Genomic DNA, 22207 nt, shown 5'->3' on the forward strand with positions numbered 1-22207 from the left:
TTTATTCAATTAATTATGGACAGTACATAGCAGAAATACCTCATTGGTGTGCATTGTCATTCACTCTGAATTTATTCATCATGCGTAATATATTCATAACCCACTGTGTACATTGATAATTGATGCATAAGTTAATATGTATGAGCTATAATCGTTTCTCCTGTGAACTGGATAAAAGTCCATGCCAGGTGGGCATTATTATTTTTATTTTGGCATTTCTGTAGAAATGGGATGCGATTGGCAGTGCTGATAAGCCTGGATGTGCAGGATTTAGTGGCGGTGTAAGGAACCGAACATCTGCTGACCTGGAGAGCCACAGCACACGCTGGTTCTCTTCACGCCTCAGCTCTCGAGTGCATAAGTCAATTCATTATATGAATAATAATAAAGTCATTGTATGAGCTGCGTTAACTTGCCTGGCGTTTTGAAAACGCGAGAGCTGGTAACCGCAAGGCAGCTTCTTGATTGACGGGATTCCAGCCCACACTGTAGGTGGACTGCTGTACGTTATTGTCTTGATTTTGACCGGAGAGACACTGTAAGTTTGGATGCTGCAGATGTTCCTTCAGGACAGGATGGCAGTATCAACTGATATCTCTAACACCCGACAAACAGAAAAGAAATGGAACCATTTATGAAGTCCTGCCAATTGCTGTGGTTTGACCAGGCACTGAACCCATAACCATCCGAGATCAAGATGAACACACCAACCGAAAAGGCACTCTACCAGTACCACTTTGAGATTTGCTCTGTCTGGAATGAGTCTGTCCTCTCTGTTGTGTGGCCCTGACAGGTTTGCGGATGAGCTGTCCTTTGCATAAACAGCGGTCAGTATTTCCAAAGGACGTTGAGGAATTTTGTCATTAAATTCCTCATTTGCGGGTGAATTAATATATTTCCACACAAAGACCCTGAATACAACATCAGCTGTACAATGCACATTTGCTCAGTTTTAGATGGAAGCTAATGAAATTCCTTGCATGAGCTTTTTTTTCTCTTTCACTTAATTAGAACTGTAATGGGGGCACAAAGAGATTTTCTTCACTGTCAGGGTATACATTTATCATCCATACTGCTAATGGCAACAAACTGAATATATATGCACTGTGTGTAGCACAGTCTAAATTGCACTGGTGTGAGAACAAAAAGTGCTGTCTGTACAAAGACTTGTTTCATTATGTAATTCTTATTGCAGAATAGAGTGAATTCCGAAAGGTTCTTAACAATAAGGGAAATCAATTGAAGCCATTCCCAGAGTGCAGTTTATTTAATTCATTGGAATTTCTAATAAGGTACACCAAGCATGCAAACACGCTTTCTGAACTTTGATACAGTGTTAAAATGGTTAGATTCTTTGGTTGCGGTTTGGGTTTTTCATCGGAGAAGGTAGGTGAATTTTCACTGTGTTTGATCTGTCTGTTCCATGAAAGTAATGAATGCATAGTTTCATTTTCAGTAACTAACCCTAACTATGCTGTGAAGATTTTAAGTTAAGTGTATTGGTTTTGGTCGACGTGTCTCAGCGTTCCATTGTTCAGTTTCAATACAGGCATTTTACAACAGAGGGCGCCTTTGAGCTCATACCGCTGTGCAGCTTCGTGAGACTTCTGGCATGATCAATTATTAATTTCCCCGTAACAGTAACACCACATTCCATACATTAACACAGACAAGACATTACAGAAAATCTCAGCCATTGTTCATGTTCAAGAAAAGATGCAATAACTAGAATTCAAACTGGTTAATTCTGTTTCATATGTAAAAAAAAAAAAAAACACAAGACATAACCATATATTGTACCACGATGGATCTGAATAGAATTGCACAGGTCCACTAAAAATTTAATTTAATTAATTAAACTATACTCCACTGAAATGCATCAAATGCTTATCTGTTAAAAGATAAAAAATTAATGCAGTTTGTTGTACCATACCCTTGGGCTTAAAAAATTGAATTAATCTGGAATTTTACTGTATACTATTAGAAAAGGATTTGGTTTTTTTACAGAGTCAAGGAATATGTTGTCCCTCTCTTCCTCTGATCTTCTGAAAGACCAAGGCTGAGAAAGCCTGGGTAACAATGTCACCTGGTGTATGTCTGAAGCAGAAAGACAGCGTTACTACAGCTGTGTAAAGTGCATAGGTTAATTGAAATGCTAATATATATGGAATGTCCTTCTCCACTTCTCCCTGTCTGCATTAGCATTTTTTAAACTTTGTCATTATCACTATGAATTTCAGTTATTGCATTTTGTCGGTCTCTCTGCCCCAGGGCCTGAGTGTCTGAAGCACTTATTCAGTGACAGTCACACACTATTGAGAACAAGATGGATGCCAGCTGTGCTAAAATCACACCTGTAGAGAGAGGAGCCAACTGTACTCTGTCAGGGTGACTTTGACACGTCTGACTTCTCACAGCTTATAAGAGCTAAAAGCCTATTCTGAACCCTTACAAAATTCAAAAGATGTCCACTCCACCTCCTACACTCTGTCTGGCAGAACACCCCCAAGAGGCCAATCGCAACAAAAGGTTAAAAAATTTCCCTAGTCCTGACTGTAAAGCATTTTTCACCCAATCATTTTGGGAGAACTGGCCCACTCCTGCTGAGGAGGGCTGGCTGAAAACGGACAGCCAGACAAATTCTTTTAAACACAGGAGAAATACTAAAAGGCCTTGACTCGATTAAATTAAATCTGCTACTGACTCCCTGGCAGGAGATACCTAGGGTAGCTGATGTCCCTGGAAGACAAGACTCTGTTGGAGTAATGGGCTGTGGCATGCTTGACCTATAATGTGGGCTCAGTCGGGACTCATTATTGTTATATCGTCTCCAGGAATTCATACTGTGTCTCAGAATTATGACATGAGCTGTTCTGAATTTCACACATGTCCAAACACATACACACACCTGTACATACATACACATCCAGGCACAATTGGTTTATTACTCTTTGTCACTTTTGGTAATAAATTCTTATGTAGTTAAGTAATGCTCCCTCTGTGTACAGAGAGGATCTTGATCTCGATCTCCCCCACCCCACTCTCTCACTCTCAAATGTTCCATAGTTGGGACACACCAATTTACATCAGTGACGGTGTAGTCACAGGGTGAACAGAGAGTTACCAGAGGTGTGTTTTTCCCCTTCTTTCCCTGAGATTTCTGAGCTCAGCACATTTCGAACTCAGCCACAGCAAGAAAAAAAGCAAGTAACCATCCCTGATCCATTTACACTGATACATAAATCAGTCATACATGTGGCATTACCCAGCACCACTTTACTTTAATCTGCTCTCCGAGAGGGAATTTATCACGGGTGTAACTGGAGGGGAAAAGAAACTGTGGTCATAATTATGACTGTTAGAGGAAATCGTTGCAGGTTTGACCAACTCACATGAAACGGGTTCAATTAAACCATAAGTGCTACATGTTACCTGGGGCGCACAGCATGGTAATGAGATCAGCTCTGCTGTACAGATGTCGGGCCTCATTTTCTGAGGAAACGTGAAACTACAGGCAACCTCTGGATTGTTATCGAGGAGGAGGGGGGATACGCTTTTTGGAATATCGAGTTCAAATGATCACATATGGGTAGCTGCTAAATAAGCTTAACTAGCTAACTTACTCAAAATGGGAGGAAAATGCACATCTGATACATGTGGAGCTGTTGCTTTGAGTAGGAAAAAATTCTCATTTTGACTATTAGGAGCATGAACAGGTTATAATAACATGATGGATTAAATCAATATTTTATACAGGAATAATGTGGTGTTGTACAGTTCTTCACATTAAATGACACTTGGCAACTTTGAGTACGAGGATGTTTATTTCTTGGGTTGTCAAAAAGAAAATCCAAACAAATGAAGAGGAACTGACCTCAGCGTTAGAGTGCTGTAGCAGAAGTGTGCCAGTGCCAGTCCACCTTCCTATCAGGATCCAGGCTAAAACATAACTGGTCAATTGTGACCCCTCCGGCTGTCCATGACTGGCTATCAGGAATACTGTGCTAGCAACAGGTCCCACCCTTACCTGAGTTCCACAAACACCTGGACACTGGAGTCTAAAGGACCAGCTGAATCAAATACACAACAATCAGACAACTAAGAAAGATACATCAACTTCTCAGATGCTCTGACTCACTACATATTACATATATCTATTTAGATGGATGGAACTATTTACATTCAAGTACGTTGCCCAGGGGTAAAATAGTAGTGCCCCACTGGGAACTGAAACAGTAACCTTTGGATTATGAGCCCTGCTCCCTTCCACCATACTGAACCACTACCCCCATGGGGTGTGGTGGTAAGGAGCAGAACTGTACAATCACAAACAGCTCAAACAGATTCAAAAGGTCAGCATCCACTCAATCAAAGCGATCCAGGGAGGACTGGCATTAGAGCATTTCACTGTTTCCCCGAATTAACCAGAAATTAATAGATTCTGTGGGAAAAAGGTAATTATACAAACAGAAACTGTTTCTGAAGGATTTGAGAACACAAGGATAATGGAAAACAAGACTGAAAATGTCAATGTGACTTTTCAGGTCCTGTGTGATACCCATTTACATGTGTTCGGTAAACACAGAGGGGTCAAAAATACTTTGCACGCACACTTCTGGGTATAGCTAGCTAAAATCCAGCCATTGAAATGGACCTCCTACTTTCTTTGAGTTGTTAATGTTGGCCATGAATTATTCAGACATGGTTCATTATGGGCAGTGGACATGTATCATAAACAGATGTCTGTTCACTGTCCCCTGGGGCTGACATAAAATATCACAGAGTCATACTTCTGCAAGATGCCTGGTCTGGGCCTTTGTGATTAACCCTTTAATATCCAGTGTCCTCCTCCATGGAAGTTCTCATAATATACTTAAAAGCCATTCAAAAGAGAAGCATAGTATAGTTTGGAGAGCTCTCGTATTTCTCCAGCTACTTTCATTCTGAAACAGATTTCTGGGGTCTCAGACTCAGCAGTAGGAAGAGGAAAACAGCTCATGGACAAACAACAGACAACATGTGCACATCACGACCCCGTCAACGTGGCCTTAAGCAGATGCGTTTAAAATGAAAGAACGATCTAAAGGCTAATGGAATTATGCTTCCAAAGAGTCCAGAGTGAGCCAGGCCTGAAGCGTGTTGGGCCAGAGACCATCTACAGCAATGCATGCACACCAGCACTGTATGGCCAGACATAATTTTAAAAGGACTATGAGTAGACAGGGGTGGAAAAGAAGTATGTAGGGAATAGTACGGGTGGAATGTAAGGGGATACGAAGCACTGCAGCGAACCATGTAATGATCGTGTGTATATAGGGCACATCACACTGTGGAAGGGAATACAGAGAGGCAGGGTATATAGAGTGTGTATCCACAGAGGAGGATAGGTCATACGTGTAGAGTTTTGATAATTTATCCCATGGGTCCCAACTTGACCCGGTCAGACTTGTCTCTTGCCTGCTTGCTTTCAGTGTGCTGAAATATTTTTCTTTAGTTTACTCTGGCCTGAGACCAAAATCTTATTAAACATTTCAGCCTGACCAAGTCAAGATGTCAGTCCAACTCCTAAGGTGTAGTTTCCATTCCTGGTCCAATGGACCATCTTTAGTTGAGCAGAGAGGGTACAATCAGATATTTGCCCCAAAAGACACACAGTACCCATATACATAATATCTTCCATAAGACACAATATCTTGGCTTGATGACCATGCAAATTTCCCTCTTTACAGAAGTGACAGCCGTTGTTGTAAAAAAAAAAAACAGTATATTCGCTCTCATAAACTTCCTTGCTTGCTTGGTATGTAAGAGGTAACAACTGACTTGCCAAATGGCAAGGTTGAACGAAGATCTCAGAACTATTGTCAATTGGCAGTGCAAAACACATATGAGAGGGGGTGAGATTTTTAGCGGGGGGGCTGGGAGATGGGAGCTACCTAAATTATTTTTGTAGTAAGTGGTCACCATGATCGTAAGGGGTGGAAAGAACCTTTGCAGAGAAAGTGGGTGGGACTATCGATGGTACGGTCCCTCTAGCGGATGGTGAGGGTAATGGCGTAAAGGCGCACAGCTCCGCGCTGGGACTGGTTCTTTCGCAGCCATTTTCTGTCCAACCAAACGGCCGTTTGGAGAAGGTAACCAACCAGGGCTGCATTGCAGGTTTGTTTCTGACTCCGGCCAATGATTGCTAACCGATTTCTCGTTAGCTCGAATGGAAATGCCCGTGTCTGACTGTATTTTATTTGTTGTCTGTGTGAATGAGGGTTTGGGAGTAGGAAGTGTCAAGAGGGGACGGTAATTAGTTCTCACACGCTAAATTCCAGGTTAAAACTGTGAGTCCCGTCTAGGTTTGGGCGACAATAGGCCCGAGCGGGAAGCCCTATCTAGAAATGTCTTCGTGGATGCTTTCTGACATGATATAAATCATAACCAGCTAGCTGTAATATCGCTGAGTTGCTATGATGGATATTTGTTTGAAATAAGCGAGCTAGATTGTCTTACGAACAAGCTGCGTTACGGTAATAATGGAGACTTGGTGGGAAACGTGAGTTGTCAGAATTTTACATGTTTGTGTTTGACTCTATGTTGTGAACGTGCATTGAATGCGATATGTGGAACATCTTACCAAGCTAACCTTACCCAGCTAGATTCTAATGTAGTTTGTTGCAAAGAGTTAAATAAGGTGAGCGAACAAGAATGTAAGATTATGCAATAGTTAGATCTGATAGCTAGCCAGCAGCCATCTGCACATTTGGCTAGATACTGTAGCTAACTTACACGGAGCCTAAGCAAATGTGCTTGGAGGAGAGTTTTTTTCCCCCCATATTTGTTACGTATCGGTACCAAATACTCCCAGTGTTAACTATTAAATGACAGAGCTCATTATAGACAGTACGCTTGCATTAACAGTTTACGACTATCACCATGTTCTTTATTAGCTATGCTAGCTAGCCTTAAGCTTCTGCAGAACGGAAGCGAAAGCGTGGCTGCAGTTCCTGTGAAGTTGTGTGTGGAGCTGCGCGCCAGCTAGTTGCGTATGCAGTTTGAATTGCTTTTCCTTATCGCATTGCTAACCAGTTCGGTAGCTTATTCGTGTTCTGTAAGTTTCAGTGAATCTGTGGCACAGTTGTTGGAATCGATCCAAAGAAGTGGGCTCGTCTTTGCTCTTACAGATGGACGGAGACGGTGCGACCACCGATGCCTCCCAGTTGGGCATCACTGGAGAATACATGACGGGAGGTCACTACGTGCTGCAGACTCCGGATGGTAAGACGGGCTTAATTAAAAAAAAAAAAATTCAGCTGAACCATCGAGGTGTCCTGAGACGAAACACTTGAATGCATGATTTAGAGGAATTCTTTATGAATATGCATAACTTGCTCTTGCATCGCATCACTTGCAAAATCGCACACATTTTCACAGACAGAGACCTTAATAATTAGCATTCTTGGTCTTAAATTATTGACCTGGTGACCAAGAGGGTTTTTAAACTGTCTATTTATGCGTGAAAGTGTAATACTACATAAGACATTTTAATGTCAGTCGTTTCTCGCCTTTTGTATTAAAAGACAGTGAGAAGCGTTTTTCTTAGTTAGCAAAAATAAGCCTTTTGTGGTTTTGTGACCAACTCTTGTAATCAAAAGTCTCCTTTAAACCCCAGAGGGAATTTCACATTTTAATAGATAGGAAAGGCTCAAGCTATTTCACTTGCTGGAGACCGGAAGCAGAAAGCAGTGTTGAAGGGATCCCTGTCTTTTTCAGCCAAAATCTTACAAAATAATTACTTTTATAAAAGTAAATTCATTGCTCCAAGACACCCACCTAAACATGCTTTATGGGCTCATAGTGAAATGCATATTAACTGGTATCTGGTGTCCAATCACTCCTTACTAACAAAAATTGGGAAACGCAGTGTGCTAAATTGAGAAATTGAGGCTTCTCTGCTCCATAATCCAGTGTACATAATTTACTTGCCAAATAGTAGTGTAAGAAATGGAACAGAATGATTGTTATTTTGAGGTTTAGTTCCCCTTTAAGTACCTGTAAGCGGCTGTGCTCAGACATCAGGCGATTAATTTTAAATTTACCCTCCTGTCTCGTGCATTTTTCCCTTGAAGATGACGGGGAGGAGGGCCTCAATGACCATGAGGACGGCAATGGGAGCAAAGACAACTTGCGTGAGCAGGACATTTACCTCCCCATCGCCAACGTGGCCCGTATCATGAAGAACGCTGTTCCTCAGACAGGAAAGGTATGTAGTCTTGACCTGTACTATCTGTGTGTGTGTGTGTGTGTGTGTGTGTGTGTGTGTGTGTTGGGGGGGGGTCTTGGGAGAGGTTATTGATTTTCCGTTCGATTAGCATATGAGCACACTTGTTTCATGACCACTTGTTTATTACGTATTAGTCATTGCTAATGTACTAAACCGTCTGTATCAGTTTGTGGACAGGAAAAAAATCATGCAGTAATGAAGGGGAAGAACACAGCTCCTTGGTTGAAAGTCGAAAGTCCTGTCATCCTATCTCCCAGCTGGACCAAGACTTCACCTCCTCTCACCTCTTCTCTCGTGTTGTCAGATTGCGAAGGATGCCAAAGAGTGCGTTCAGGAGTGCGTGAGCGAGTTTATCAGCTTCATCACCTCGGAGGCCAGCGAGAGGTGCCACCAGGAGAAACGCAAAACCATCAACGGCGAGGACATCCTGTTCGCCATGTCCACCCTGGGCTTTGACATGTATGTGGAGCCGCTCAAACTCTACCTGCAAAAGTTCAGAGAGGTGAGGCCACTGTGTTTCCTGTGTTTGGCTGATAAAAAAATTCTGGGTTGACAGTTCTGAGTCAGGATTTCTTACTTGGTTAGTCTCACAGGAAGTGAATCAGTGAAAATCTTGGGTACAGCACATGTTTATCCAGCGGCAGTGTAGTGTAGTGGTAAGGAGCAGGGTTTGTAACTGAAAGGTTGCCGATTTGATGCCCCACTGGGGCTGCTGCTGTACCCTTGGGCCCTCACTAAATACCCAGCTGTATAAATGGGAAACATGTAAAAATTGTAAACAATGTGAGTTGCTCTGGATAAAAGCATGTGCTAAATGACAATAATGTAATGCAATGGAACTTGTGGTCAGTTAATGCTTCTGATAATAAGAGGGGGAAGCTACTTTGTGTAGCATCTATCACAATGCCTGACAAACACAGGACACCTTCCTGCTTTTGAGAAGGGCATGTTGTCCATCATCAAGTCATGACCGCCTCCCTTAAACAAGTGATTTACACATTGCAGTTAGTCAGTTATTGCAGTTAAATGATATGAACAGTGTATAAACAGTTGTAGGTTATGGATTTTTTTGTTCATGTATCTGCACTCTTACCATCCAGGAATGTTTGTAGCATAATAGTTTGAGTGTAATATTTCAGCCTTTAGTAATTATGCTTCCTCATATCTTGATGTACTTTTTTGTATCTGACAAAGTCCTGGCACCATTTGTTGCTGGTTTGTTATGGGCATTGCAATGTGCTTTGTGGCAGCTTGGTTGGGGAAGGTGGATGTAATGGGAGATGACACCACCCTTTTTCAGGCAATGAAAGGAGAGAAGGGAATTTCATCCGTGGCGGTGACCGAAGGCCTCGGGGAGGAGCTCACAGACGACAGCTTCAGTGAGTGTGTGTGTGTGTGTGTGTGTGTGTGTGTGCGTGCGTGCATATGGCACCTGTTGACTTTCCAAAATTGAAACATACATTTGTGTAATGTAGGCTACAGAGAATGCATCATGCTTTTAACGTTTCTGCAATATGGTCTGTCCTTTCCTCTGTGAGTGTGAGTGGGATGCTCATGCTGGATTCATTTTACATGTACGTTTCCATTGTAACACATCTTCTCCATTTCAGCGAACCAGCTACCTGCAGGACTAATAACGGCCGACGGACAACAGCAGAATGTCATGGTTTACACTACCTCCTATCAACAGGTGAGAGCACCCGTGCGTTCACATACCTAACCATAATCACGCTTTCATTCAGTAGCGATGAACCAGATCAAATTGCATGTTAGAGACTGCACAGATTTTTAATCCGTGTTTGTACGTATTTAGGATTAGCAGTATTTAGACTTAGTATAAATGAATGTTTTCACTGGTTATTGTTTTGGTGGGGATATACTACAGTCATAAACATGACCCGTAGAAAATATTCAGCAATTAATTTAGTTTTTCTACTCAAACACATTCCGTAGGTTGTTTATTGGAGAACTACATGTTCTTTAAAATGAACACTTTCTGTTTCAGTGACTGCAATGACAGTGCACATATCTGTAGTAGCGCATAAGGATAATAATAATAATAATAATAATAATAATAATAATAATTATTATTATTATTTATTATTATTATTATTAATAATAATAATAATAATTCCTCCTTGGACAGTGCCATTGTATCAGATATCACAAATTATAGTGATAATGTTGATTGACATCCCTGCAGATCCCTGGGGTGCAGCAGATCCAGTTCTCATGACAAGACGCATCGGCTGCTGAAGGACTGGCCAGAGGAGATGCGCGTCTGCACAGTGAAGAGTTCAAAGGTCAACATCGCCAAGGACGAAAAGTCTAAAACGAGGTGTTAGCAGTTGCTCGTAATGTAAATATGCAAGTTCATGTGAAGTGTTGTGGTGAGTTGTACTGAGAGGGGTGTGATGCATTAGGTTATGAATCCCCATAAGTCAGTAAATGGGTAATTTTGTACCTTTTTTGGACATTACTTGTTTGGCGCTTTACCCAAGTTTGAGGTTAGAATGGGTGTTAAACAGAACCTGTGCTGAGAGGAACCATTGGCTCTTTTTGTTCTGTATGTAAAAAAGTACTTTCTCTTCCTCTGGGCAGCACAGGGAAGGTGTGATCTTAATTTTATATTGAATCATGCCATTCTTTTTGTAATTTGAACAACACCACCATGCAATTTCATGTTAATCCTTTCAATAAAAATTAAAATGTTATACCCCTGTCTTTAAAGTTATGTTAGCCAGCAACCGCCCCCCGCGAAAGACCAGAAAGAAAATTGCTGATAATGAAAATTGTCATCTCCGCATGTCTTCCTTCCTCTTCCAGCCTGTAAAACAGAGTGACGAGCTGCTACTAAATGAAACAGCGAATGAACGAAATTCGCGGAGTTCTTTAGGGTGATTAGAGGCCTGTATGCTTTTGGTCATCTACCTTTTCTGTTGACAACCAAAGTTACTGACAGTCTATGGCACAACAGTTCAACGTTCTCATGATCTCATTTGCCTGCACCACACCCGCTACACACCGATGCACCATCCCATAAAAACCTTTTCCAACTTGTAAAAAATAAGGGTTGTTTCAAAAACAAGTCCTGTTTTAGCTGAAAAATCCCCCCCCCTCCCACTGGCACCATGAGAAGAAGCTGGCCGATAATTCCTAAATTGATTTTTGGATTCGATTTAAAGACACAGGAAGAGAGAAAGAAAATGGACAATTAATAATAAATAGGCTAAAACAGGAACAAGTAAGAGCAATATATCCATTAAAACAAGGGATAAAATGTGTAAAAACCAACCCTCCCTAGGTCTCTTTTCTTCAAATAAAAGCAACCTTCCCTAGTTGGTTGCTTTTATTACCTGGTGGTCATGGCTAACCAATTAAACATTAACCCAATTATCCAATGCTTTACCTGTAATTCACACACATTCTCATGCTTTTAAACAAAGGTGAAACTGATGACAGAAAACCATCTGAAGTACGAGGTTTTGTAAATGGACGTTGACACCAGGGGACCCTAAAACAAACAAACATTCATCCAAATAAAACCAGAAGGGAAAATGTCCAGAGTGAAGGCTGTCTTCACAGTGTGACTTTGCTTATTCATTTTTCAGAATCCAGTCATCTTGACATCTGACAGAATAGCCACAATAAATATTTTTATAGCAACTTTGACACACTATGCAGTTTTAGTGTACTCAATACCAGATACAAGTATATCTCAGTACATATTTGTTAAAATCATTTTACAAATGTGGAACATGGCCAATTATTATCACATTAAGTTATAACACAAAATTCTAGAATTTTCATTCTCATGTCGATATTCAAGCACAAGGAAGATTCACCAATAGCCAAACACATTACGGTTTTGTCTTGCATGAAGAGAACAAGCAGAAGAAAATCTGGTATCGCCTCTCATCTACATCTTGCATGGAACACAGGCTAATCCATTACTGTTACGGTGGCATGGTGCAAAACAATAGAATGGCACACGAAATGCCGGTGTTGCAATATATCACTTTAACAGCTCCTGTATTCCTACTCTATGGGTCTTTCTCAGTTACATTGACTTCTCAGACACCCCCATCCATCAGAGTAATGTAATCTGTGTGCAAGGTCTGGGCAGGTCTTAGGGTTTGAGACTTGCATTCATGAACAGTATTGTGACCATTTTTTACTGATTTTGGTGTGACCTGACTCAGCAGGAAATTGGATCTGAAACCTTCATGGGGCCAGGGTGAACAGTAGCTACAATGACACTGACATTACAGTTCATTTCAACCTTTAGGCTTTGGAGGACTTCGATATGTCTATGTGCATATGCAGTCACAACCAACACTGCAGCTGTCAGGGAAACCTGGATACATAATGGCTTTCAGGACAATGTTGCTGCAGGCGCACGCACACACACACACACAAGCTTTGCCCAACACAGTTCAGAGGGTTTTACATTATTGTACAGGCATGTTATAAATGGGCTTCTCTGTCCCTAGGACATTCAACAGAACATCAAACTCAAACCAGTAATTATGGAATTAATATTTACTATTCCGTTAATAAATAAAAATGAAGAAACATTTGTAGTGTGCAAGCATTTTTGGATAGTTACCCCAATGATACTTTTGAACATATGATTTCATAAACCCTCCAAAACAGTATAATAGAACACGTAAGCAGTGTGTGTGTGTTTGTATATTGCTCAGAAGTTAGGAAGGAATATAATTAGTCTTTAATGAGAGTCTTTAATTGTCTTTCATTTAATGAGACGCAGATGTAGAAGTGTTTAATCTAGTTCTTATCCTGTCACCTCAGGCAAAAAGTATGATACAGGAGTCTTATCGCTTACTGAAGCGATTAGTCTGTGACTGTATTGTGTATTTAAATGGCCCAACGACCGTTGAAATGAATGTAATGTCATGAGCTAACTGCGTTCAAAAAGATATTTACACGACTGAAGGTAAAACAACGTAGCCTAATATAGAAAAACTGAAGGATAATTTAACACTGCTATAGCAGTGTTAAATTTTTTTTTAATTACTTTTGTAATTAATTTTAATTACATTTAATTTAGACTACAGTAAACAAGGTATTATTGTGGCAAAAAGACTTTTACCTGTTCATCTCACTGCTATTATTGCACACACCAGTTTGTCGATCACTGAGGAGGATGGGATTCCTATATTATAAAATACGGCTCCAATAACAACTACTGTATAATACAAAGCGGGGATTATTGTGCTGATTTAGCAATTTTCCCAGCGCATTTATAAACTTGGTCCATCGCAAGAAGCTCACTGCCACGGTCTGACAACCATTTCCTCTGACTCTGCGCCACCTCTTTATCCATGTGGCCCCCGCGGGTCCGGGCTGAAAACCCAGGGGTTGGGCAATATATGGGCCACATCTGGAAAGAACTTCCTGAACCAGCGTTCTGTCGGGAGAGCCTCTCTAATCTTGCTGTATTGGAACGCCCACCGACCGCCGACACCGCACTGATGCCAATGGACAGCTCGCCACCGATTCCGCGTCAACTTTTTTAGGAGACCAACATTTTTTTTTTTCGCATCAGCGTTTGCGTGACAAAACCGGTACGTGAAAATATTTTCTTACTCTCCTTCTCTGTCTTCAATTGTTAAATTGAATGGGATTGTGTGTCTGTGGATAACGGATTCAGGGTAATGACATCGAAAACGGTAGGCGTGAAAGGGTTAATAATCTACATGATTAAGCCTTTAAGGGCGGTATGACGTAAGATAATTTGTTTTAAAGGTTCTGCATGAATTCCGATATCACAAATCACTGCACAAATACCACATATGCATATGGTATAGTGGTATGTGATACACATATACATTCATGATTTAGTGTTGTGGTGCCCTTTTATATAATTAGAATTACACTGGAATTCAATCCAATGGTTAATGTAATACAAACAGCTTAAGCATTTCTGTTCCACAAACTGTTAACAGTCACTTATTACCTCATTGCCCACAGCAGTAGATACTAAAAACAGTGTAATTCTATCCCTAACTGGGACCACTCTGTACTAGAATGGACTGAGGTACGTTTGTGCCCTGTACTTAAAAACCATCTTATTCTCTTGGTGCTTTACTGCTTGAGAGATACACAAAATGTGTACAATGGACCAGTAGTGTTGTAGTGGAGTACAGAGGAAGACAACCTCTGACATTCACTGTCAGCTGAAATATGATTAGTGGGACCAGCTGTCTGTCACTGATTGTGTGCCACAGTGAGGGGAGGATGATGGAAGGGTTTTCAAATAGCAGTAAATCCATTGGAACTGTGCAAGCGGACAGCCAGGTCAGTAATGCATTTGATCTTGTTCTGTGAAAGATTCATTACCATATAAAATACACTGGGAGAGAGAATGAAAGAGGCAAAAAAGAGAAACAGGATGCCATTTTTATTTTATCATGGTCTAATGTATCAGTAAAGTTGTCCTTCTTATTCAAAGTAGCAGCAATATGGTTATTCTGACAGTAGTTTAAGGGAAGTGGAAAGAAAAGTGAATAAATCATTTTTAAGACAGGTCATAATGTACAAAAAAGAGATAATGTGAAGCTCCTTATTTTCAGATTTCAGATTTGCCCCCTCGATTTAGCCATGTTGATGTTATGCGTTTCAATGTGGCTAACCTGTAGCTGATTCTATCGTTTATTCTGATGGCATTTTCCCTAGGAAAAGGTGTCATGATTGCAGGTAGAATTTTAGTCTTGAATACCTTTGACAAGCAGGCACATTATTATAAAGGCATAATGAACTCTTATTTCTCCGTGATCCCTTCTCCTGGAGCATATGGCCACTATACTTAGCCTGTGCCAGAGGAGTTTTTAAAATATCGATTTTCATAATTAATTCTCTTCATTTAGAGTTTACGATTTTATGTATTTAAACACGTTGCTTTGTTCTCTTCCCTGATTCTAATTTAGATGTTACTCTTAAGCCCGTTTTATGAAATTCTAATTACATTTGAAAGTACATGGATGTTACTGATGTTACTTTGGGCTTTCGAATATATTTCTCTAAGAAGTGAATATCAAAAATAAATTCCTCAAAATGAATAATCAAATTTTCTCATTTGTTATTATTTCAGGTAGCTTCTGACTTCATTTATAAATGCATTTATTGAAGATTGGCATTTAGTCCTTCTGCTAATTCCACTGTTGTTTTTTACTTGTTTGGTTATCATAATATGACTGTTTTTGTGGTCTCCTGTAAAGTTGACGCGGCCGTGATGTGGTTTACTCGCGTCGGGTCACATATACTGATACAGCAGCTGTTGCCAACACATACTGAATACACGTACAAAATACACTGTACATCACCATATGCTGTCATGCTGCTCGTGTCTGCACAACTAGTCATTAGCTTCTTACTTATCTGCAACTTAAGGAGGAAGATATTCACAAACTACCTATTGCTGTGAGTGCAGATTATTGTGTGGTCACCCTTCCTACTGGTCATACACTGTGTTAACATGCCAGATATATTGCGGCCGACAGTGTTATCCATCTCTCTATTCTCCTTTGCAGATGTTACCTGAAGTAAAATGGCCCTATTGAGGAAACGTAAGTGAGGCACATGTTTCCTATTTACTGTATGTGGCTTGTTACCTTTACTGGCAGATGCAGAGGCACTATGGGGGGTTATTATTTATTTATTTTTTTGATATTGTAAAACATGTCTTTTTGAAACAAAACACTGAACTATATTGGTGTGACATATCTAAGACCAAATAATTAGTCCTAAAAAGGAGTCTTAAACATACGCTTTAAAGGGGTGATATAACACTGGAGTGTAAACAGAATAATTCAAACTCAGAGGAGCAGTAATGATGCTTTTGGCTCTGTTCTGACACTGTGGTGGTAACTGCTTTCAATGTAGCCATTGTGCTGGTGAGGCTTACAGCACTCCCTGGAGCTTGCTCCCTGACAGAAGTGGAATTTACCCACATCCATACATCCATCTCACGTGTGTGTGTGTGTGTGTGTGTGTGTGTGTGTGTGTGTGTGTGTGTGTGTGTGTGTGTGTGTGTGTGTGTGTGTGTGTGTGTGTGTGTGTGTGTGTGTGTGTGTGTGTGTGTGCGCGCCCTTGTGCCCGTGCGTAACTACATGTGTGTACGTGCATCGATCCATGCAAGCTGGTGTTTGCGTGTGTGTCTGTGCATGTACCCATATGTGTGTGCATATGTCTGAGCAGAGATTCCACACAGATTGTTGCCAGCTCTGAGTGTTCCAGAGAAGTGATGACGTAACCAGGAGAGTGTGTGTGTGTGTGTGTGTGTGTGTGTGTGTGTGTGTGTGTGTGTGTGTGTGTGTGTGAAATGGCAGAAGAGGTTACGTAACCTCTAGTGTGTGTGTGTGTGTGTGGAGAGTAAGCCCATATGCATGCATGCATGTGTATGCATTTGTGTATGTGTGCATGTGCATCTGTGTGCATGCATGTGTGTTTGTGTGCTTGTGCATGTAAGTTTATGCACGTGTATGCAAGTAAGTGTGTGTGTTTGAGAGAATGAATTAGGGCAGAGGTGATGGTGTAACTGAGAATGTGCTTGTTAAGGAGAAATGAGGAAAAAAAAAAACAACGCTCTTCTCAGAGTACATGCTGCACTGTACAAGTACACCCATAACTGAACAGAAAGCATAGTGGGGTGACTTTCTGTTAGTACTGTAATTAAAAGTATGGGTCAGTGCAGACTTTATGCTACAAGAATCTGGAAATTCTTGTACTTTTAGCACACCTCTCTGTGGATTCCTCTCCATCTCCTTGGTGTCTTCTCTTCTGTTGCTCGGGGGTCTTTAAGTAAGAGCACAAGGATCGAGGAAGAAACGCTCCAGTTTGGACGTGAAACTACAGCCTTTGAAATTCAAGCTAGGTTTTGTTTATCGCCAGAAACAATGGGACAGTTGTGTGGAATTCGTCTATGTGGCACAGGGTTAAAACAGGCACAAAGAGCTGAGCTGCAGGGCAGGAAAGCTTGGAATGTCAGCGGAGGTCTCTGTGAGAAATTAAGGAGCAGAGAGCAGCCAGGGAAGCTCATTAGCACAGGGGAGCTGTCGTTGAAGGTTTACAGCGTTAATGCTGTGAAACATCTCAAGTGCTGCCACCAGAATGATGAAGTCTAAATATTTTGGCACGGGAGGAATCTAAACGAAAGCATAAAAATGTGTTAAGTTTGGACTGAGAGTTGATAGATGTGCCCCCCAAGCACTGACCTTAGATCAGCTCCAGAGTTCCACACAAAATAGTTATGATGCAGAACAGGGTTGAATTAGCTGATTCAGGATCAGCTATCTGGGAACATACGTCTGTGGGAGTATTATGTTTCAAAACCAGCGCTCCTGGGGTTTGAGTTCCCCTTTCTTCCCTTCTGTTACAGTGAACCGGGTTCTCATGACACTGCTGATTCTGGTGGTGTACGTCGTCCTGTACAGCAAAGTTCACAAAGCCCAGCCCCCATCCGGTAATACAGGTACACTCATCTGCCCTTACATTTAACGCCCCCCGTGATCCTGTGACCTTTAACCCCTGTGCATCTTCGCAGTGCAATACCTGGAATTGTTTTAGGTGGCATGGTGCAGAAATCACCCCTGTCTTTCACGGCCTCCTTAGACAGCAAAGCGGAGGCGCCCCCGGTGGTCAAACAGCAGAAGGTCACAGAGAAAGCATCGAAGGTGGAGGTGGCGGCGGAAGTGGCAGCAGAGGCGGAGGCAAAGGTTGAGGGTGAGACGGAAACGGTGGCGGAGGACGAAATCCTGGTGGTCATCTGTGCCTCCAAGGAGCGAATGGGAGGAGCCATGACAACCATCAACAGCGTGCGCAGCAACACCGAGGCCAACGTCATCTTCTACATCGTCACCCTGCACGACGCCATCACGTATGCAAGGTCACGACATGGAAACGCTTCTCGCTTCCCTCCGATATGACTCCGATATGTACCATCCGCCACACTCACTTTGTCTTCATTATTCACAGACAGGATGAATCCACTGTTACTGCTGTATGTCTCATATGTCTCACTTTTTTGTCACAGACAATACATAGAGAAATCCGATCTGAAGGACATCAAGTTTAAGATCCTGGAGTTTAACCCTTTGGTTCTGAAAGGAAAGGTGAAATCTGATTCCACCCGACCCGAGCTGATGCACCCAGTGAGTACAGGTGTCTAATGCTCTACATATTATTACATCACAATATTAATTTTGCTTTGAAGAGGGTTACTTACATAGCTTCCATTTTACCCTTTATCTGTATGTACTAATGTGTATTGGCTCCTGGACCGATACAATCATGCATCTGTCAAATTAAAACACCCAAAAAACCCACGTAGCTGTTGCCCATTCATAAAGCTGTCTGACATATACATCTGCATTCACACCTGCAAATCCTCTGCAGAATCATACATTTTCATATGGTGTCAGTTAACAGTGACTATATCAGTGTAAGAGACACATGGTTTTGGAATCTATTGTCCAATTAACTTTGGTTCATTATAAGCATACTGCTCTTTTGGCAGACTACTCATTTTCTTACTCGAATAGGCAAAGCCCTCACCACTTTATTAATTGTATTATTTTTTTGTTTTCCAGCTTAACTTTGTTCGCTTCTATCTGCCACTACTCGTTCTCAACCACAAGAAAGTCATCTATTTGGACGATGATGTCATCGTGCAAGGTACGGAACTAAATTGCTGTTCTCTTGAGGGTGATGATGTCATGATCTTGCGGCTTCATTCCAAACTTGCATCATTAGTTCTCCACTAGTTCTATAAACACAAACAGAAAAATCCAGAACATCCCCTGAAGTGAGGCCTCAGATGAGACTGGGTGGTTCTGTCAGTTTAGAGTGGTTAGGGTGCCTAGAGTGGTTACTTACAGTGTGTAGTGGCTTTAAGAGGGAAAAGTTCTCTATTTAATGAGTACAGAAATTACACAGATTAGAAGCCCTAGTGGAGTATTTCAGTCACTGATTATTCCACATCTTGAACTAAGTGCCACATTCGGCTGAAATGGCTGATTTGAGTCTATAGCTTTGTTGTTGGCTAATCAGAGCTTGTATAGGCTGAGCCGTTCCCTCCATGCCTTTTAACTACACGTTATGTGAGGTTAAACATTAAATCAGAGCAATAGTTTGCAGTGATAATAGAAACAGATCTCTGCTCTCTGAACCAGGAGACATTCAGGATCTGTATAACATCAAGCTGGAGCCAGGCCATGCTGCTGCCTTCGCCACTGACTGCGACCTGCCTTCAGAGGTGGTGCGCAGTATGGGCATGCAGGTAAGTGTGTGGGTCTGCACAGGTTGCATTCTGTAGGTGACATACAGGTAAGATTCAGCTTGTACAGGTGTGGTACAGGTAAGAGACACATTGAACTGTGAGAAATTTCGAGAATCTCACACTTGAGAAGGATTCAGGCTTAGTGTCTTGAAACCAAAAATGAAATAAAACCTATTTCTGTTTTTGTTTCACAGACAACATACATGGGCTACCTGGACTACCGGAAGCTGAAAGTGAGGAAGCTGGGGTTCAACCCCACCGAATGCTCCTTCAATCCTGGGGTCATTGTGGCTGACATCGATGCTTGGAAACGGCAGAAGGTCACCAAACAGCTGGAGACGTGGATGCAGGATAACTTTAAGTGAGCACTGCACTGCACTGACTTTAACCCAAAACTTAAAAAAGCAATAACCCACAGTTAACTGAAGGCAAATTTACCACTTGGGCACTGAGTGGGTCTCCCCCAGAATTACATTACATTACATTACATTTATTCATTTAGCAGACGCTTTTATCCAAAGCAACTTACAAGTGAGGCAGAGTACAACACAAGCAAAAGCCATCCAAGGAGTCACAATGACAAGAGTGCTGAAAGACACAGTTAGCACTTGCAGTACACTCACTTCACCAGCTTCACTTGCCCGTTTCAGCCTGAGTCACCACTCCCAGTCAGTGCACATCACTGCAGTGCTGTCTCTTTCTCCCAGGGACAATCTGTACACCAATGGCATGGCAGGAGGTGTGGCCACCCCACCCATGCTGCTCACCTTCTACCAGAAGTACACGGACATCGACCCGCAGTGGCACGTCGGACATCTGGGTGGGAAAACTTTCATTATTTCATCCGTTTCCAAACAGACCACTTCAGTGGATGTGAATATTATCAGAGGCTTGCTTGAAAGGATGGTAAAAAATATTTCCCAAGGAAAATGGGATTGCTGTCATAAGCATCTTAGATCAACCCAGTCATGAAATATTGGATTAAGATGAAGCAATATGCTTCAACAAGGTGTGTATGTGAAGTGCTGCCTATATAGCTGCATGTAAAGGAAGATATTACCATAAAACCTGACTTTGACATGTTTTTAGAGTATTGTTTGAATTAAAGACTCCTGAGTACCTAAGTGGTTAAAGCCACCTGAGCTCTACAGCCCAGATTCAGTCCCAGGTTACTAATTGGCTATGTTCCACCAGAGGCTAGGGGTAGGAGCTTGGGTTTCCTTCATCTCACTGCTCTCAGACACCCAGCATTTCGTCAGGCACCTGTGAGTTGCTCAGATGATATCAGTGGAGTCCTGCTTGTTCCCCAACCCCTTTCACTGTGGTGTGCTGTGACTTTTAGTGTGAAAAATAGCCATTGGCTGCTTGTGAGTGTATCCGAGGACTGTATTCATCTTGCTACAGTAGCTGAACAAAAGCAATGGCTGTCACTGTGAGGCAAGCCTAACGTACAACTAGCGATTCCAAAATAGGGTTGCATACAATATTAAAACGGCAGAAAAACCCTCAACTTAAAATGACTGAAACACAAAGTTGTGATTCAACAATGATCAAGGGTGACTTTACTGTCTTTACTCTCTGGTTCAAGGTTTGTATTTAACCTGTGTTGTGGACAGTGAATAAAACCCCAATCAATATTTAATCACTAGTGAATTTAACATAGATCCTTTTGCCCATTTCTCTTGTGCCTCAGGATGGAGCCCTGACACCTGGTATTCCGAGTCCTTCCTACAGGGCGCCAGCTTGCTGCATTGGAATGGCCGCTTCAAGCCCTGGGACTTCCCTTGTGTGCACAAAGAGCTATGGGAAAGGTGGTACGTCCCGGACCCCACTGGAAAGTTCTCATTGGTACGGCCCGACAGCTGAATCAATGGGAATCTGAACACCCCCCACACACAGAAGAACCTGATCACTTGGTACTCTGGACAAACGTCAAGAAGTGAGAGACAAGACAGCTCAGTGTGAGCACTGTGACCACAGTGTCCTTTCAAAGTCTTGTCCTGTGGTTCCATGTACAAATTTGAAAAAAGAAAATTAACCAAGAAGATCAATCTGTAAAAATCCAAATATCAGACAAACCTGTCATCGATCAACAATCATAGATAAAGAGAGCGTTTATCTATGATTGTGACACTAAATCAAGACCACTGTGTGACCTCAGCTCCCCACGCCTGCAGTTACCCCCTGCTTCGATTCTGACTCTAGCACACAAATTGGTTTGTACATGGCACGCTTCCATAAATGTTGAGATGGAGGAAAATATTTTGGATCCCTATCTGCAGTAATATAAATCAAATCCCCTATACTCTGATGCACCCAACTTTTCCTTTGAGCAGTTACAACAGCTTTAATGATTTACTTGTGAACAGACATTATTAGCAGGCTAATAAAACATAACACAAATCTTAAGGTATCTGCAAAAACCTTTATTGACTCAGTAATATTGAGCACATTTGCAAAACATGGCTTCTTTTTCCAACAGTTTACACACTAATTTGGTCATAACTTCACAAATAATCCTCATTCAGATTGTGAAATAGCTGCCAAGCACCATTGTGGAGCCAGGTCCAGGTGCACTTTGACCTGAGAGATCCTGTGAGTTTGTCACAGGTTCAAACCCACAATTATCCCCTTGTAAC

At 41.7% G+C, this 22207-nt stretch overlaps 2 protein-coding genes across 3 annotated transcripts; both read left to right on the forward strand.

Annotated features, from left to right (window-relative positions):
• Positions 1–6070: 6070 nt before the first annotated feature.
• nfybb (nuclear transcription factor Y, beta b) lies at positions 6071–11022 on the forward strand. 2 transcript variants are annotated; one of them, XM_036518218.1, is made up of 7 exons: positions 6071–6156; positions 7170–7263; positions 8115–8248; positions 8574–8771; positions 9570–9648; positions 9880–9959; positions 10473–11022. In XM_036518218.1, exons 2-7 carry the CDS (start codon positions 7170–7172, stop codon positions 10503–10505), a joined length of 618 nt encoding a protein of 205 aa, XP_036374111.1. In that variant the 5' UTR covers positions 6071–6156; the 3' UTR covers positions 10506–11022. The 2 variants fall into 2 exon arrangements, with proteins under 2 accessions (XP_036374111.1, XP_036374112.1); XM_036518219.1 differs by lacking the exon at positions 6071–6156 and adding an exon at positions 6454–6541.
• Positions 11023–15839: 4817 nt separating this feature from the next.
• Positions 15840–21434, forward strand: LOC118770497 (glycosyltransferase 8 domain-containing protein 2-like). Its single transcript, XM_036518215.1, has 9 exons — positions 15840–15858; positions 17670–17753; positions 17990–18176; positions 18324–18441; positions 18880–18964; positions 19462–19568; positions 19763–19929; positions 20276–20388; positions 21262–21434. Exons 1-9 carry the CDS (start codon positions 15840–15842, stop codon positions 21432–21434), a joined length of 1053 nt encoding a protein of 350 aa, XP_036374108.1.
• The last annotated feature ends 773 nt before the right edge of the window (positions 21435–22207 follow it).

This window comes from Megalops cyprinoides, chromosome 23 (genome assembly GCF_013368585.1).
Source record: "Megalops cyprinoides isolate fMegCyp1 chromosome 23, fMegCyp1.pri, whole genome shotgun sequence".
In the NCBI taxonomy this organism is placed as follows: domain Eukaryota; kingdom Metazoa; phylum Chordata; class Actinopteri; order Elopiformes; family Megalopidae; genus Megalops; species Megalops cyprinoides.

Coding starts and splice junctions, on each gene's coding strand:
- nfybb (XM_036518218.1), top strand. CDS start 7,170: ATGGACGGAGACGGTGCGACCACCGATGCCTCCCAGTTGGGCATCACT. Junction 9,649..9,879: donor GCTCACAGACGACAGCTTCA/GTGAGTGTGTGT, acceptor TCTCCATTTCAG/CGAACCAGCTACCTGCAGGA. Junction 9,960..10,472: donor ACACTACCTCCTATCAACAG/GTGAGAGCACCC, acceptor ACATCCCTGCAG/ATCCCTGGGGTGCAGCAGAT.
- LOC118770497 (XM_036518215.1), top strand. Junction 17,754..17,989: donor CAAAGCCCAGCCCCCATCCG/GTAATACAGGTA, acceptor CGGAAGTGGCAG/CAGAGGCGGAGGCAAAGGTT. Junction 18,965..19,461: donor CGATGATGTCATCGTGCAAG/GTACGGAACTAA, acceptor TCTCTGAACCAG/GAGACATTCAGGATCTGTAT.